At 37.1% G+C, this 17934-nt stretch overlaps 1 protein-coding gene across 2 annotated transcripts in view; it reads right to left on the reverse strand.

Annotated features, from left to right (window-relative positions):
• Nucleotides 1–10360: 10360 nt before the first annotated feature.
• The window catches only part of LOC134002202 (RNA-binding Raly-like protein), a 60720-nt gene continuing 53146 nt past the window's right edge, over nt 10361–17934 (reverse strand). For both annotated transcript variants that reach the window (XM_062441502.1, XM_062441503.1), the window contains exons 5-8: nt 17779–17895; nt 15726–15895; nt 13552–13590; nt 10361–10989 (exon numbers count right to left, since the gene is read on the reverse strand). In XM_062441502.1, the coding sequence (XP_062297486.1) occupies nt 13558–13590; nt 15726–15895; nt 17779–17895 (320 nt within the window). In that variant the 3' untranslated portion in view covers nt 10361–10989; nt 13552–13557. The remainder of the gene's footprint in view (nt 10990–13551; nt 13591–15725; nt 15896–17778; nt 17896–17934) is intronic.

The following is a 17934-nucleotide window of genomic DNA, read 5'->3' on the forward strand; positions in this document are numbered from 1 at the left end:
TTTATTGTCCACGGGTAAATCTCAAGTCTTTTAATTGCATCTACGTTTCACTCACTTCTGTCTTTTCCCTGTGTCTTAGTCATTTGACGATGCATGGAAATACGAAAAGAGGAAATTAAGAAATACGTTTTTTATAAGAATTTAGGACGTCCTTTCCTCTGAAGCGTCACGTGAAGCGGCGTCTGTTTCTGGTGATGGCAGCGGCTGATCAAAGCTGGATAAGCTGTCAGTTCGTTTTAACAGCTGTAAAGATGTTTAAATGGAGTTTGTGTCTGCATGTGTGTGTGTGCACTGTGCTAATACTAATAAAGGTGTGCAGTTATCACAGCCAGAGCAGCTGTTTTCTCTCTGCACTCTGTTACCTGTTCAACAAACACCTGCACATGAATAAAAACCTGCATTCTGTATTTTCACTGTGAACTGAGTCCTGCTCCGAGGCACAGGAACCACTACTGGCAGAATGTGTTGTTATTGTGTATTCATTATTTATGGCTGTATTTATTGATATTCTGATTGTGAATTAATACACAGAATATGATCAGGGTGACTTTTGAACACAAATCTATGAAATTATCTAACTCATATCAAACCCCATACTCAGTAATTTTCACCATCACATGTGACTGAATGGAAATGACAATTCATTATGTAAAATATACATAATTAATATATTATATGTGTTTAAAATGTGTTTCTTACTGACAGACTATCCCTGACTTTAATTTGATCCATAATAAAAGTTAACAGGGGAAATTACAGGTGAGGTGTTATTTGTGTGTGTTATTTGTTGTGTGTTATTTTGTCCACTCCCTGTATGTAGCACTGATACATACACCATATGAAGTCTACTCTTTTACTTAATATTCTATATGTAATCATATTCTACTTTCTACAAAAGGATCGATATACTTTCAGCTTTTCATCTGGTCTTTTTTTGATTTTACCGCTCCCATGTGACATTTTATTTCTGCTGAAACTGCAAATCCAAACCACACATGCAGTATCTCCTCTCAGACGGCTGTCTACTTCTGACTTGTATTTAACAGGATTAACCTTTATGATGCAACCCGCTCTCTGTTCTACCTTCGCTATACATCACTGTGACATGTTTTTCAATCTTGAATTACCCCCATGATTGATGTCATCTAACGAACCTGATGACTTTCGCAGCTCAGGACCGGAGGAGTGATTGTTCTTCCTCTCTCCTAAATCAATGTAATATCATCCAATAGGCGTATAATTGCGCAGGCAATAAAACAAATTTAGGAAGAGGTACTGTAGCATATAAATATAAAACATTAGATGCTGACTTGCCATTCTGGGATGCAACCATATGGCAGCCATCTTATCTGGTTCAGTTTTAAACTTGCTGTGATTGGAAACAATGGTGAAAGAAAGAGGCTTATGTTGTCTTGATAATCCTTGTATTTTTCTACCAATACACTAATACGGTTTCTTATTAAAGGTAATGAAGAGAAGACAAGTGTGTGTGATCCAAAAAAAAAAAAAGATTCTGGTAGAATTTTGATTAATGTAACTCAAAGCTTAATTTATATTGCAGACAAGGATTTTATTTTTTCAATTTTGCCTGAACTTAATATGCAACAACTGTCTTTTGTATTCTGAGTCGCTAGTATACTACTTTAAGCTATTTTTATTTAATATTTTATGTAGAAATCCTGAATAGATTCATTATTATGGACTATAACACAAGAGGGAAACATACTTACTGTAATATATAGATATATATATATATATATATATATGTCAAAAATTGTACATAAAGCAAAATCTCTCTCTTTCTCTTTCTCTCTCTCTCTCTCTCTCTCTCTCTCTCTCTCTCTCTCTCTCTCTCTCTCTCTCTCTCTCTCTCTCTCTCTCTCCCTCACAGACACATGCACATGCACACAAAACTCAAAATTGAAACTTTATATAAAGAATTCATTGTTGAACAAAAATATGAACTTGTGTCAAATAACACCAGGTCTATAAAATGTTTAATGCTTGTTAGGTTTCATTTATTCATGTACAGCCTTTATTTTATTTTATTTTTTAGCTGTTACATTGTTTCAAACCATGTGAACATGTGTATGCAATATACTATTTTCACATATCTCTAATATTCAACTACTATATGGATGATATATATTTAAAAGTCTAATCCTATTTTATCTTAACTACACTCTGACTGCAAATCTCAATTCTTCATAATACACAATAGAGGCTACTGTAGACCTATTATTATTCATGCATTACACCCAATTAAATCATGTGGTTTTCATATGCTTGTTTCAAACCTTTATGTGACGACAGAGTGTGAAAAGAACTTGAACCTGAACTGCTGATCTCCCTTTTCCCACTGGTTTGCTTCACCTGATCAAGACCTGGATTATTTTTAATTTGCTTTTACTGAAAGGGAAATCGTGTAAAGGCATGAGGTAAACTGGAAACAAGTGATGGTAATATCTGATGACTGATTGCAGGATTCAAGGCGGCTAATTTCAGGTTAGCTAGATGTGAACATGTTACGTGCCTCGAATAACAATATGCTGGCTGATTGTGTGGTTGGTTAGTGCTCTGTGTTGCCATCTAGAATGATGTGGTTGTGTTTATTTGCCCATAGGTAAAATATAAATCTCTCATCTACTCTATACTGTTGTGTGGAAAGTGATGCCTGCCTCTCTCGTCTCTTTAGTCCTATTTAGAGTAAAGCAATTAGGTGCTACACAGCCGAAAACCATAGTTGCTGCCCATAGGTGGCGATAGTAAACAATAACCAGGTAAAAAGGATGGATTCTTACCCATGAGTTATGATGAAAGATAACATCTGGTGTTTTATATCTATGCTGTAGCATTTAAAATCTTTCATTCTTCACCAAAGTGTTACATATACATACTGTCAATGTCTTTTCAGGTCACCAGAAGATATTTGTCTTGTACTAAAAAGAAAGAGAGGATCTAATTTCACATCAGCCATACATCCAACAAAGATATTTTCTGCAATAAAGTGTTAAAGGCTAATGTTAGCCTGCTACCCTCTAACCAAACTTAATGACTTTGCAACAACTCATCCTTCACTGCTGTCATGAATTCTACAGATTTCATTAAAGCTACTGCAGAGATGAAAATCGGGACACTTTATTCGGCTTTTGTAGCTTGACACTTGGATTATTGGCAACACGCGCAGATTTATTTAAATATTTTTCCAAATCAGTCCTGGAAAATATGCTCATCATGCACCCCTGAGCTAATATAATATAAATGTTAATTGAGATTTGTGCAGCGAGCTGGGGGAAATTCATATTTCCAATAAAGCAAGTGTAACTCTTGAAAAGGGATTCAGTATTAGAGGTTTTCATATTGTACATATATTTTTTTCAACTGTAATTGCCTATAGGGGGAAAAAAGAGTATACAAATGAAATATATAGCAACGTGCACTAGTTATAAACCAAATGCTCCTTTTAAACATGTTTCAAATTTGGCTCGGTTCAAAATTATGTTTATTTTCTCCCAGTAATCCGTGTGGTTGCTATTGTTGAGATCATTTAAAGATGCAAATCCATATGGAAATGCGAACAGTGAAACCGTACTGATCACATAATGTATCATCCAAATGGGGAGAGATAAGTTAAAATGAGTGAATTGAATCTATCAGCTGCTGTACGGTATATAGGTGTTTATGAATGTGGATGAGACTGAATAAAACATTTATTTTACAATGAAAAAATACATGTCCACATTTACAGAGATGTCATCCATTCAAATGAATGTAATGTCCAGCATTAAGCAACAAAACTACAAACATTTTTTTGGTCTGTTTTATGTCAGCAATGAAAGTGAACGTTTAACAGCTACAGTAGATTAAAATTAAAATTAAATTCAGTTACAAAAGACAACCTATAGTTATGTTTGATTAAGTAGTAATTATGATCCGGAGAAGTGACAAAGTTCAAATGATGCATTTATGTATATATAAGGTGACAAATTTGCTCATTTGGAGGTGGATGGTAGGGTGGATGAATAGATCCCAACCTGCAAAAAGTGCCTTAGTACCTCCAATCTTGAGTCGTGACAGCTTTTTATAATATTTTAGCTTCAACTGTGCTTTTTACTGCTGCCATGACGACGAGGGTAGCTTCATTTTAATAGAGTGGTAACTTTAACCCACACCAGGTTTCAAGTGATCATTTTAACTGAAACCATGATCTCTCCCTGACCCAAATCAAGTGGTTTTTGTGCCTGAACCTAACCAGAACATTGTCACATTATAGTTTTTAACAGTGATTTTTAACAGTTTTCAAAAGCACAGGTGAATAATGTCATCCTGCTGATTACTGCCGATAGAGGCAGCACGGATCGTTGTGGAGCGCGTGGTGCAAACGACTCGTGTGGCTGTTTACTTTGGAGGACTTGTTGAATTAAAACTGTGTAGTCAATTTAATCCTTCATGGCTGAATATTTTTCTTTCATCACTTCAGAAGCTGCTTACTCAGTCATCTCTGTATAAATGAATAAACTTCAGTGCATTATGCAGGGGTGAAAAGTTTTCTCTTATAGGGGTTAAATGGGAACAGCTGTGCGCAATCATGTCAGTCACTGGTGGTGTGGACTTGATGTGGTGGGCTAATTGTGTGTGGCATTGCAGTTGGCCCTCATTAACCTTACTGCATTTCCTTTTTACTGTGGATAAACGGAAGGCTTTAAATCGGCCATCTGTTGCTGCCCAGCTACCTTTACTGAGTCTCTAACGGAGTGAAAGTGACATGCCGAAACCTTTCAAGGACATTAATGCTGTAGTCTAACAAGGAGGGAAATCTCTAATGCCACACACACACATACACACAACCCTGCAGATCTCTCTGGCTGGCTCGAATCATTATCATCATTTAAGTCACCATACATGCTCATTTATGAAAGGATTTGCCTTAATGTCAGGAGCTTTTTAGTTGCTTTTGGCTTTCCATCTTTTAGTACTTGCTATTTTCATTTTTTAGCAGCTGTTTATAATGTTTTTACAAAGCATCTCATGTTTTGAAAGATGAATGAATTGCATTATATTTAGACCGATGCCTTGGAGATTAGACTCGTAACATGACATGGTTTGATTTCAGCAGACAGGAAGTGCAAAGAGGTGAAAAATGTATGTTTTTGGAATAACACAATCAAAGTACAATAGTCCATGTGGGATAAAAATCCTGTCCAACTGCTGTAATATTTCATAGTCCTGAGACTGAGCTGGAAGATGAGAAACATAATAATGTCAGCCGCTGATCTGATGAGCTTGTCACAGTCGAGTACAGACTCTCCACAAACCTGATCAGGCTCTGTGTTTATTCAATTTTGACTAAAATAATGGATTGTACATTAAAGTGCCAAGTCTCAGCTTGAGCTGAGGCAGAGCCAGAAGAAGAAGAGGAAAAAGTGTAACTATCCAAATACTTTTTGGTATGGACTGTATATATTAGAGCTGACTTTGAACCCTGATCTTGTTGTAAAGGCAGAATCCAAAAACAATATTTCCCCACATGGATCAATATAATTCTCACCTAATTATCATTACCTCTATAGAGGAGGATAACTTTTCCCACCTTCTGTTAAAAACATGACTGGCAGAATGCTAAGAAACAATGAATTTGTTGTTCATATTTTCCACTATCAATATTTTAACATGACTACTGTACAAAACTGACATACTGTCTACTGAAACCCATCTCCAAATCTACTGAGCTAAGAAAAAAACCCCACAGCCTTGTTTTCAGTTTTGTGACAATTATTTTTTAAGGTAGATTTTGGGTTTTATTTATTTGGTGTAAGAAATCTGACAATTGTCTTAACCCATAAAGGAACACCTAAAAATCAAATGACAGTGAGTTACATTAACATAAAGGAGACATAATACGCTTTTTGTGATTTTCAGTCATTTAGATACTTGTATAATGTTGTTTGTCTATGTTAAATATAGTCAAAGTTACAAATGTGAGGTCAATATATGTAAAAATGCTATCTGAAAGTCAAAACCGAGGGCTTCAGCCTACTCTGTATCCCCCCCAAAAAAAGCTGTCTGTTCTGTAGTCTTTGTTTTAAAGGTTATTCTGCTTGTTGTTCACATTGTCCATTCACATATTTCATCATATCATATTTTGTCTCAAACATGTATGGATGTGTTTGAGAAGTTTCCAATTTGAGTAAAGAACAGAGACTCCGGAGCGGCCAGGCAAAGGAGAGACAGGAGCTAAAAGATATCACAGTAAAGCCCTAGAATATAGAAAATAGATCTGTAAATATGCAGGATATAATATGTAATTCATTGTATCCTTTACAAATTATTACTGATGCAAATTTTGACAGCGTGTATGTATCAGTAATGTTTCTATATACTGTAATGTGGTTCAAGGGGAGTGTAGAGTAATGTTCTGGTTAAACTGGATCAAAATTCCCTATCACTATTAAGTATTGGTGCAAGTGAAGAAAATCAACCAATACAGTTCTGAACACAAGATCCAATACTAGTTTGTTGTCATTAGGTGCAGGTCATCGGACATCCTTGCAGTCACCTGAGATGCGATTAGCCAGGAGTAAAATGACCTGCTTCAAGTGCACAATTGCTCATCATATTGTATCTAGAAGAGACTCACAGCTGAAGATACAAACACATATAAGGTGGCAGCAGCGAGACTGGTGCCATTAGTGAAATACAAGATGACAAGCTGCCGTCATGGTGTGCAGTTTTCTGTTGACTGACGTTAATTTGACATGTATTCAAATACAGCATAGTATAACTTGTTGAAGTGTTATTTTGGTGGCAGATGTAGCACATGCACTGCATAATCAACTATAAATCATGATTAAACCAGGAGTCTGCACGGAGGGATGGCGCATGATAATGAAGGAGGAGAATGGACTTTTAACTGGCACAGCTGAGTGATGCACCAAATATTTAAAGATGCCTGTAAACCATCTGTACATAATTATGCTGCCTGCATTTAGAGCACTTTACAATAAAGTCAAATGGTTTCTTTATCCTTCAGTTCATATTTATTTGAAAAATAAAGTGTTGATCATTAAAGTTTGACTAGTTAAATATGTGACACAAACATTTTTATTGACTGATAAGAACACAAATAGTTATTTACAATGACAATGAGGTTTTTCTTTTAGGCATACAACAGTTGTGATATACTGTTTTTTATACATGAACTGAAAATACAAAGATACAGTAAACATGCCTTTTGATAAAAATATCTTTACAAAAAATGTACATTTCTATACAACAGTTGTCAGTTACACATCTCTACAAGCCCCACACTGAACCCCAAACCAAGGGTGATTCTGGTTAAAACCTGCAACGACTCCAACGAACTGTCAGTATATTAATTCAACATGATTTTAAACGCAATCAAATTTCTCTTTCTAATCTAGTTGGCATTTGAAATAATCATGGTAAGGAATTATTTACAGGGGAAAATTAAAACTGAATGAGTCAGTGTTGAGCCAAAAAACTAAAGTGACCCAGATAAAGTACAACATTTAAAAAGCAATGAGGCTGTTTTTTGCTTTTTTTTAATTTTTGCAAAATATTTGACACATCACCATACTGTTCATTAAATAACAGGCTACCAGCAAAAAAGATAAACATGTAGCAGAGCCATTTCCCTTAAACATGTTTCTGGATACAAAAATAGTGCTAAATATTACACATTATCATCATTCACCAGACACTTACTTAGAATGAGCTGCAGGACAGTCACTTTTTAAAATTGTATTTGATGTATTTCTTTTTTTTTTTTTAGGCAGCACTGCCAGGGACTGTTGTGTTAATGAAATTGTGCGAGGTGGCTTTCCCTTCACTTTTATGTATGTTTAAAGAGTCAGTTCAACCAAATCACCAAACAACACATGTTCTAACTTCCCCTTAGTGTTACCCAGCCATTATAGATAGTTTAAAGTTTTATTTGCCCTGGTTTTGGTGAAATGCACCTTTATCTTTGTAGCTTTGAAAGAATTGAACCATTACATTTGGAAAACACTTTAATCTTAACTAATTATTCAGGTTATTAAACCACAGTTTTCATTTTCCACCCAGGGTCAAATAAAATGGCGAGAGAAAAGGTACATCGGACAAATGGAATTTCACAAACCTTGTGATTGTATTGGGGTGGCAGCAAAAGTCTCAGGGACGGATATCTCAAAACCTGTGCACAATAAAACAACTATCTACTTGACTAGATGCCATGGAAAATATTACATTTTTACCCTTTAAACCAAAAATGACAGTGAATCATATGGTTAAACTTTTAAATTGAAAAATGGACATCAGCTGATATTCAGTCAGTATAAGGCTGAATCCAAATGTCAACCCTCTGGACTTTGACATTGCAAATCTACATCAGCTATTGATAATCATAAGACTATTAATAAACTTACACTGCTTTTTTACCATCAGTATTTTGTCAAAGCATTTAAGAGTCATGTTTTCCTTCCACATATTTCTGGTTTAAATACTGTTTCAACACAATGCAAGTTACATTTTGCACTTGCAAGTTTTTTGTTGGCAATTTAACACACAATGTCATTTTCTACCACTACGGGTCTCTCAATCAAAACAATAGCAAACGATGACATCATAATAAAGCGTGGGATCTTGGGAGTTGTTGTCATTGTTAAACCACTAACTTGCTGTGCATGCAGGTTCTCCTGGTTAGGATTCCTTCAGTGTTTGCTGTTCAGGAGGTTTTTACTGTGAGCTGAATTATCCGAAGAGGCCCCCAAAACAAATGGACACAGTATTTAAGCAGGTAAAAACACTGAATAAAGCAGTTTTATGCAAAAAAAAAAATCAGTGTTTTTCGGGTGCTGCTTGGCGATCGAGACGTCCGACAATTAAAATCCTTCATCCTGTTAAAAGATATACTTAACAATGACAGAGATCTCAAAAGTGTATCGTAGAAATGTGGCTTAAAACTGGATAAAAAGTCACTTCATGACAGATTCTGGCAGACATCCACAACGCTGACGTGTGCACAAAGGATATATGACACCATTGGCAGACGACCAAATGAAACAGATTGTGACCTTGATTAAAATCAATGTTTTTTGTTGGTTTTACCATTGTTGGAAACATTTGGGATAATATGCATAACTCAACAAAATACATAACATACGTCTAGTTGTTTTTAGACAAGATATTGTGGAACAGTTACATATTATACCTTTAATAATACTGTTGTGTCTTATCCAAATTGGAAATAGCAGTGTGTAATTCAATCAATGAGGTCTCCACCCTTAGTGGAGTCTTAAGAAGTCTGCAACAAAGTCTGTAAATTTGAATTCAGCCAAAAGCCGAATTACTTAAAACAATGACAGAATCGTATTCTCCTTTCTTAATAAGCTTTCAGAGCACTGTTCAATCAGGCATAATAGTATCCATAAGCTTTTACAGATTTTTGGCTGATGAACACTAGTCAAATTTAGGTTGGAAACACCTCGTATAGCTGTACAGTACTTGCTAACACCTACCTCCTCTTTTAAACGGCTTTAATGTAAAACTGAAAGGTTGAGAAGACAAACATGCTTCTGTCATTGTTTGGAGCAAAATTACTCTTCACAACATGTTACATACCGCAAACAAATGGGCAAACTTGACGTGAATAATTAACAGTGCAACATGCTGACATCCAATTGCTTGTGACATAATTCACTTTGCAGCCATTTATTTATAATTAGGTTAATTATAATTGCTCAGCTGAAGCTCAAGCTGCATTTTAAACTTTTGCATGTTAGCAGCTCCACGTGGCAGCAACGTACCTGATAAATGTGAACGTCCACTGGCAGAAATCGTGAAAAATAATGTTAAGAAACTGCACCAAAGATCCAGTGTTGGCAAGTTTATTTTAATCTGTATGCAGTTCGTATTTCACTTCAATATTGACTGTCATTAAAGAGGAATGTGACACTTTTTTTCTAACGCCGCTTTGAGATTTAGTTTGTATTAAGGCAACAAAAGCCATTTTGTCTTATTGGAGTAGTCACAGATCACACACGATAATCTAAAAATGTGACGTTTGATTTAAAATAATACAATTTCGACTGTTTCCAGAAGCTTCGCCTCACTCCTTTGCCTACATCAGATGAAATCAATGCAGAATTCACAGGGAGATAGCAAAGGAGAAGGAGAAAGGGCATTGGCTCCTGAACAGTAGCGGTCCATGTTGGGATGCACAGGCTGAGCAGGGAGTAGAGCACTGAGACATTAGGGCACTGCTCCCTGGCAGGAGGCCTGTGCCAGTGTTGGCTCACAAACACAGGAAGCCCTTTCTGCTTCTGAAACTTGGCAGGAGTTGGAATATATGATGGAACAGCCCCACAGGGCATTTGTGTGATAAATGGATAAAGCTGGATAAAGTTATCCTCACAGCTATTGGCTTAGTTAAATCCGAAACCAGACGGAAACCATGTTTCACTCATTTTCTGAATGTTGTACTGCGGTTGCAGATTGTTCTGATGGTCGTTTATTTTGAGCAAAAACAGAAATTCAGTGGAAAACAGTTTGTGAAATTACAGTGCAAACACATTTCATAAAAGCAGTAACAATAGATCAACAAAGTCATATTCCCTTCATTCAATGTAATTCAATATATAAATCAGAAAAAAACCTTCATTTCCTTCACTTGTCGTTTATTTTTCTGCCTCTCTCAGGAACAAGATTAGCACATTATACTGTCAGACTCTTGCAATGAAATATAAGTTCCACAAAATATCCATGAGGTAAAGTCAATGCATTAAAATGGGTGTTGAATACATTTTCTTTAGAGAGCACATCGCATTCGGCTTGTGCTGCACAGTTGGGCATCTAAATGTGAGTCAGCATCTCTTGAACACAACTTACAGTCCAGAATGGTTGTCTTGATCCCCTCAGAGATCATTTTCTGTCTCTTGAAGGTGATGATGAATTCTAATACCACGGACTGGGGGTGTCTGCTTCCTCACCCTGGCGAGATAAAGGAGAAAGCTGATGAAAAACACATTATAGGACTGTGTCTCCTCCTTAAAACATGATGGCTATTTATAATGCTGTAAATCTGATGAGGATTAAGCAGAGTTTAGAGCTTGTCCATTTTGAATGGCCTCAGAAATATCTTGGAAAAAGCAGAAATATTTTGCTGGTAGCCTGAACTGCCTCTCTAATCCTTTTGGACATGACTTATTGAGGTTCTTGCCACTCTGATTTTCTATCCTTGGAAGGCCTGCAAGCAAAACATTCATATATTCTCCACAACCTTGAGTGGGATTTTCAGGTTTTTAAATGTATGTGCTCTGAGGAGGTTTTGTGAAATGGCCACTACCAGAATTTTAAAAGGGCAGACATATGGAAAGGAAATGGAAAGCTGAAGTGAAAATGGTGCGTGTGGTTTTTATTATATGCTGGGAGAACTGGGACACCAAACGCCTCAGTAAGGAGATAAAGATGAAGGGAGAAAAAAGGTGTGGTGTTGGCAGAGAAAATGTATTCATGTACATAAATAAACTTTACAGCAGTATTCAGAAGTGAAAACTCTTGCCAAGAAAATATTAATAAACATTTTCCCATAACAAAAGCTAATTAACAATATGCTCAATTCTTGAAAAGAAAACAATGACAGCAGGTATAATAATTTTATAGGTAATGTTATCGGTTTGTAGAAGGAAAAAAAAAAGTTGTAGATTTATTATTCATAACTACAATATTTCTGAAAATTGGGCAAGACGTTTTAAAGACAAACAATGTAAAACATGAAGACCAGCATACTTTTTGAGAACATTTATAAAAACTTAAGCTAATGCTAACGTAACACTGAAAGGCTGTGAATGTGGATGTAATGCTAACACTACTTTCAGTTGGTTATCTTTTGCGTTCATAGGCTACTGGTGTATGCTAAAGGATTTTCACTTCTTGTCATTAAAAAAAAAGGTTTGAAATTTTGGGAAATATGCTTATTTTCTTATTTTGAGACATGAGAAAATTGACTTTTTGCACATATTAAAGAAACGAGATAAGTTAATGTGGTTTTCTTTGTTAAGGTTTGGACAGAAGCATGCTAGCTTTTTCCACCTGTTTCCAGTCGTTAGACACAGCTAAGCTAAGCTAAGCACCTGCTTGCTAAAGCGTCATTCAGTATATTCATACATGAGTCTTCTAATCTAACTCTCGGCAAGAAAGTGAATGACTGTATTTTCCGAAATGTCAAAGTAATCTTTTAAGACATTTTAGTCTAGTTTTGGTCAGTAGTAGTCCTAGTTGTATGTTCTTCATTGAGTCCATAGCTAGTGCAAGGTTAGTGAAATAGGCATTGAATTTTGATGTTCTTGTTTTTGTCGACTTACCCGATTTAACACTAACAATAATCAAATGACTACAATGTAAAAGTAATTCACATTCTTGCATAGACTGTATATAAAATGGACGTAACATCCACATGGTTTGTGGACTGCTGCTTGGAAGCGAATGGTTTCAGATCTGGGCAGCGCCATCTTGAAAATTTCCGGTGCATGCCGGGTAAAAAACAAACACGGATTCTACTTATATGGGCATCAGGAGGAGCAAGAGGCGCCCTCCTGAACCTGTGAACCAATCAACCTGTCAATCATGACGTAGCCACGCCCTAATGCATACCCTGCTTTATCGTCAAATATAAAATCAGGGAGGCCAAAATTTCACAAATGAACATCATACTGCATTGAAGAAGGCTTTAAACTAGCGATTGAGACCATAAACACATTTTGAAAACGTTTACTGAGGTTAGAAATCAAGTGAGAAGTTGGTGAATTCTCCATTGACTTGTATAGACACGGAAGTCCTTTTGACACCAAAACGGTCGCCCCCTGGTGGCCTTTTGGTAGAATGCAGTTTTAAGTTACTTCCGCGTTCGCATCATTTCAGAGGACTGGAACTCCCCGCCTGCATTCTTGTCAAACTAAAATCAGGTGTCAAAGTTAATACAGTCTCAAATAAACAAAGCCACTTTTTGAGATTTCCTTTTTCATTAGCAAAGGAAAAGCAAACTTTAACACAGCTGAACTCAGTGTTACATCAATAGGGTACAACCAAAAACCACAGCTTAGCACCCCCCCACTGTTGAGCCAGCCAGTGCTGAGCCAACTGATGATGTGGCTGCATCATTACACAACCCCCGAGAGGCGAGAGGCAGGAAACTCTTTACCTTAGGCCTCGCCATTGGTACCCTCCTTCCACACAATTCAATTAGATGAATGTTGTTTATGGGTAGTTCTGGCCCATTGGAATGTCATTATTGCTCCCTCTGTCAAATTCGGCATTAGCTGCCCTTCAGTGGAGCTGGTCTTCCAAATGCCATGGAGGTAATGACTTCGGAAATGATTAACGAATGTTTAGAAATGCTCAAGACACAGTTCAGTGGTTACAGCTTTTAATGAGGACCGGATGTAAAGCCTGTAATGAGGACTGGCTGTAAGAGCCTCCAGGACCTTTAGCAGGATCGTAAGAGCAACCACATAACTGCTGTTATTGACACTCACAAAAAGAAAATCCTCTTACCTGATCTCAGTTATCAATATCTGATACGTGGTTCTCTATCTGAAAAGGAGAGCAAAGAGGGGAAGTTAAAATCATGCATACAATAGCCTTTAAAACAGAGCACACAGGTTGTATTTAATCTCCTCTCTAAAGGTCATTGCTGATATACGCCCAACAAGAGCAACCATGCTAACCTAAAGAACAGACTTTGTAGTACATTATCACAATCTGTGATCAGTGTGACCTTCAGGAAACACATAAATCTCTTTCACCATGTCTCTGAAAAATAATCTCTTCCATTAGTGAGGACGCAGAGCTTTCATCACGGATGCCATACCCATGCTCACCTGGTTAATGACTAACAAATATACCGTAATTGAGAAAGCTTGGCACAGGTAAACCCAGATGAAACCAAGGATAACTGCTCTGATATCACTGAGATAAAATAAAATGCAGAGTGGCTGCATCGTTTAATTAATACTTTGGGGATATAATGTATAACTACTATATACTGTAAAAAGGAGCACTGTAGGTGTTTTAAAGCCCCCAGCATGCATATAACTATCATTATATATTTATTATTAAGATTAATTAATGAAGTTAAAGGGTGACACATTTGAGCAGAACTGTGTAAAGAAGACAGTAGTTAGATCTTTTTTTGTGTAATTGCTAAATTAACCTTTACTTTTTAATATTCAGAAGACATAATAGTAGAAAAAAACACTACGTTCATTAAAGAACTACACACAAAAGGCTTAAATCAGACACCAGGCTGTTTTAAGACTTCTAGTTCGACAGCAGTTCATCTTACAGCACATTTTTTATATTGAAAAACGCAAAAATTAGGTGATTTTTTTTGTTGCGATTATAACTAATCTACAATGCATTTTTTAAGACTAATGTAGTTATGATTAAGTTACACGTTTATACAGTCGCTAACTAATCAATTCATGTTGAAAAGTAATTGAAAAACTATCAGTTTTTTTTGTATAGCACAAATTACAAATTTGCTTCAGGTGGTCTTTACAATCTGTACACCATCTTCTTTCCTTCCATTCAAATAAAGAAAACCTCCGTGAGGGTTGGCTGCTTTTTTTTTTTTCTTCCTTGTCTTCTGTTCTGGTAAAGAAAATCTTTACTTTGAGGACTAAGAGATGGAGATTACTGTATCTACCATTTTCTGACATTTTATAAACCAAAGGATTAATCCACTAATCCAGATTAATCAATAAAAAAAAGGTGTAAAATGTAGCCCTCATTATTCCTTAAACTAAGTGTAATATGTGAGTGCAATTGTCTATTTTATGTAGTACAAAGTAGGTGAATTAAACTAGTCACTACCATGCATAAGGAGACTCCCCGAAAATCTTAACTGAATCTTGAATCCACTAATATTAGTCAAAAATCATTCAAATCAGCAATGCTGAACAGTATGAATCATTTTGACAATGTGACAACACTAGGAATGAAACAATTAGTCGATTAAAAGTAGAAAAAGAAAATCACCTTTAAGACATTTGTCGATTCGAGTCTGATGTGAGAAATGTGTTGCTTTACTCTATTACATATTATTTAAAATGGAAAATCTGAGTTTTAGATGGTTGGTTGGACAAAAACAGGTGATTTGAGTTATTTATTCACCTTGGGCTCTGGGCATCTTTTTATTTTCTGACTTTTAATACACCAAATAAATATTTCAAAGGATCCAACATAATACCTCAATATTCTCCACAGATCCTCTGTTTGTTGGCTTTTCTATACCAGTGCTATTTCTTCAGTGACCTTGTAAAAGAAAAGCTCTTATGTACTATTCTTCATCCTCCACTTCAGCATCAGATACACGCCAACCTTTGCAGGTCCGCTCTTAAATGCTCTCCTATGTTCTTTCAACCGTCTGCTTTAATTATAGGCTGGTTGGTATGTATGTGTATGTGTGTGAGCAGGCGTCTGTGCCTATGTGTGGGCCGGCGGAGAGCCCATGCTCGCACTGTTTGAGCCGGGGTCGACAGGGAGAAACTGTCAGTCCAGGCGCTCTCACCATTCACTCATGTGAAGCCCTGCTCTCTAAGATCTGTGGTCATGAATAATTCTGGAAAATTAATTTTCAGAAGACGAAGACAGTCTGCCCACTTGAGATTTCCCAAAGTGTCTTGCTCTCTCCCTCCCTGTCAGGCCCTGTCAACCGTTTCTCTTACCAGATGGTGGCTGCCCTCCTCGTCGTAGTCGTCCTCGCCTCCATCGGTCATCTCTCCCGCCTCCACGTCCAGCGCACCCTCGCCGGCCTCCTCCCCAGAGTTTTCTGCCGTCTCTGACACGGACTCCTCATGCAGGGAGTCGCAGTTGTCCTCGTACTTTCTCTGAGCCTCTGAGTGAGAAAGGAGGGCAGAGAGAAATAATTTACACAGCTTCTCAGTAGAGAAGCTGACTTGGCAGCGTTTTTTTATTTTCTCAATTTGTGAATAAACAAAGCCAAGAATTTGGACCCTTAGCAGTCCCTCAAGGCCATGTTGCACGTTACACTTAGCTGTTGTGTTGTGCGTGTAGTTAAACCTCAACAGACGATCAGGAGATCTAAGACTGCAATTTGTATACCCTGTCTACGCCCACATCTTTCTATAATACACTTTAATTTTAACTAATGCAGTAATACTGTAGATGAATAGATGATGGCATGGATGCTGACAGTTGCTGTGTGGGTGGTTCCAGACAAGCGTTTGGCATGGTAACTATTTCTGAGATTCAACTGAATGCTGCAATCTCTCATGCAAATTTCAAGTCAGCAAATGACATCTTTGTAAGAGCTCATTATTTTTTTGTTTTTAATTAAAAGTAAATCCTTTTCTCTTTCTCATTCAAGTGAATTGGAGGGTGTATGTCAGCTTTTGACTGGTACTGTGTTTGGAGAAAAGGTGGACACATGGGGGAGGATTTTTTTACAAAAAAAATCAACTTTACAAAAAATTGAGGAAAATTGCTACTTCAGGGCATTTTCAGACCTGTGCTTTTCAATTTGGTTAAATTGAACTGTAGTTATTCTTCCTCTTGGTTTGGGCAGGTCTAAACACAGCAATCATACTCGAGTGTGGACCAAAACAACCGCACCAAGACCCTTTGAGGGGATTTGGAATGAAATCCTGAGTGGATTGTTTGTGGTAATGTGATCCAACCTTGATCCAACCCAACTTCTAGGCATACTATGCAAATCTGAGCTAAACCGGGATTTGGTGTACTGGGATGCGGATCAGCAAAATTAACAGTTGTTGGCAGCTGGCTGGAGAATGAACTGAGGTCCAATCTGAACTAGCGCAACAAAGAACCAGAGTACTTTCTTCAGAACCATCATCCTGTGTTTATATTCTTGCTCCTACCCCAGTCACATCTAAATAATTAAATGTGGCTTTTAGTGATGCGTTTAAATCCACTCTGATTTTTCTCTGTGTGAATATCAACCAAATTAAGGGGAAAATGCACTTAGTTCACCAATTCATCCACTGATTTGGAGCAGAGAAAACAAACTATAGGTTTAGACTATACTATACTCAGTTTGTTGTTTTATTTTAGAGTTTTGATTTGTAGACACCTTAACATCTTGGTCTGAAATGAATACTGCAACATTTAATTGATTGGCTGGACCCAACATGTGAATCAATAAAGACATTTAAACAATTAGAAAATCCAAAATGTAAAATGTTTATAGTAATAACTGCTTTGCCACCTGGTCCACCACTGGCTCTTGTGAATTTTGACTTTTACAATTTAAATACACCCACTATCACCTTGTGATCAAATAATCTTGGATGTGTCATTGTTTCCTGTATCTGGATTAACTCTTGTTCTCACTTCCAGTATATCACTCAGCAGTTTGCCTGGAGGAGAAATAGGACTTAGTGCGATTTATTTGGTGTTCAACTGTCATGAAGTTAAAAGAGAAAGCACATGAGTTGGAATAAACCAGTGCAAACATGCTTGGTGAAAACTGGAACATGCATTTTATCTTAAAGTCGACTATTGACCTTCACAGTGAGCTGCACTCGTCCTGTAATGTAGGGCATCTATAAAGACCTTTCATATAAACTGAGTCAGCATGGCGTTGACACCTGTCTGCTGTTATGACAGAGAGCTCTGCTGCTCTTATCTCCCGCAATGTCACTAAGACTTATGGCCGGTGTGTGCTCTTAATTTCCCTCCCTCAGCGGCCCTTTTCCCTTTCTTTCCCGGCTCGCTCAGATTCTGCCGTGTGTTTCTCACCAGACTCGGCTCTCTGCTGCTTCTCAATCTTCTCCAGACGTCCCAGCAAAGAGTCAATCTTCATCTTGATCTGAGTGAGCTCCCGTTTAATAGTCTGAAGCTGGTCCGTCTTCACTGCTGCAGCACAAAGAGACAAACACACATCTTCACTTACTG

The sequence above is a fragment of the Scomber scombrus genome, chromosome 20 (genome assembly GCF_963691925.1).
Source record: "Scomber scombrus chromosome 20, fScoSco1.1, whole genome shotgun sequence".
Taxonomy (NCBI): Eukaryota; Metazoa; Chordata; class Actinopteri; order Scombriformes; family Scombridae; genus Scomber; species Scomber scombrus.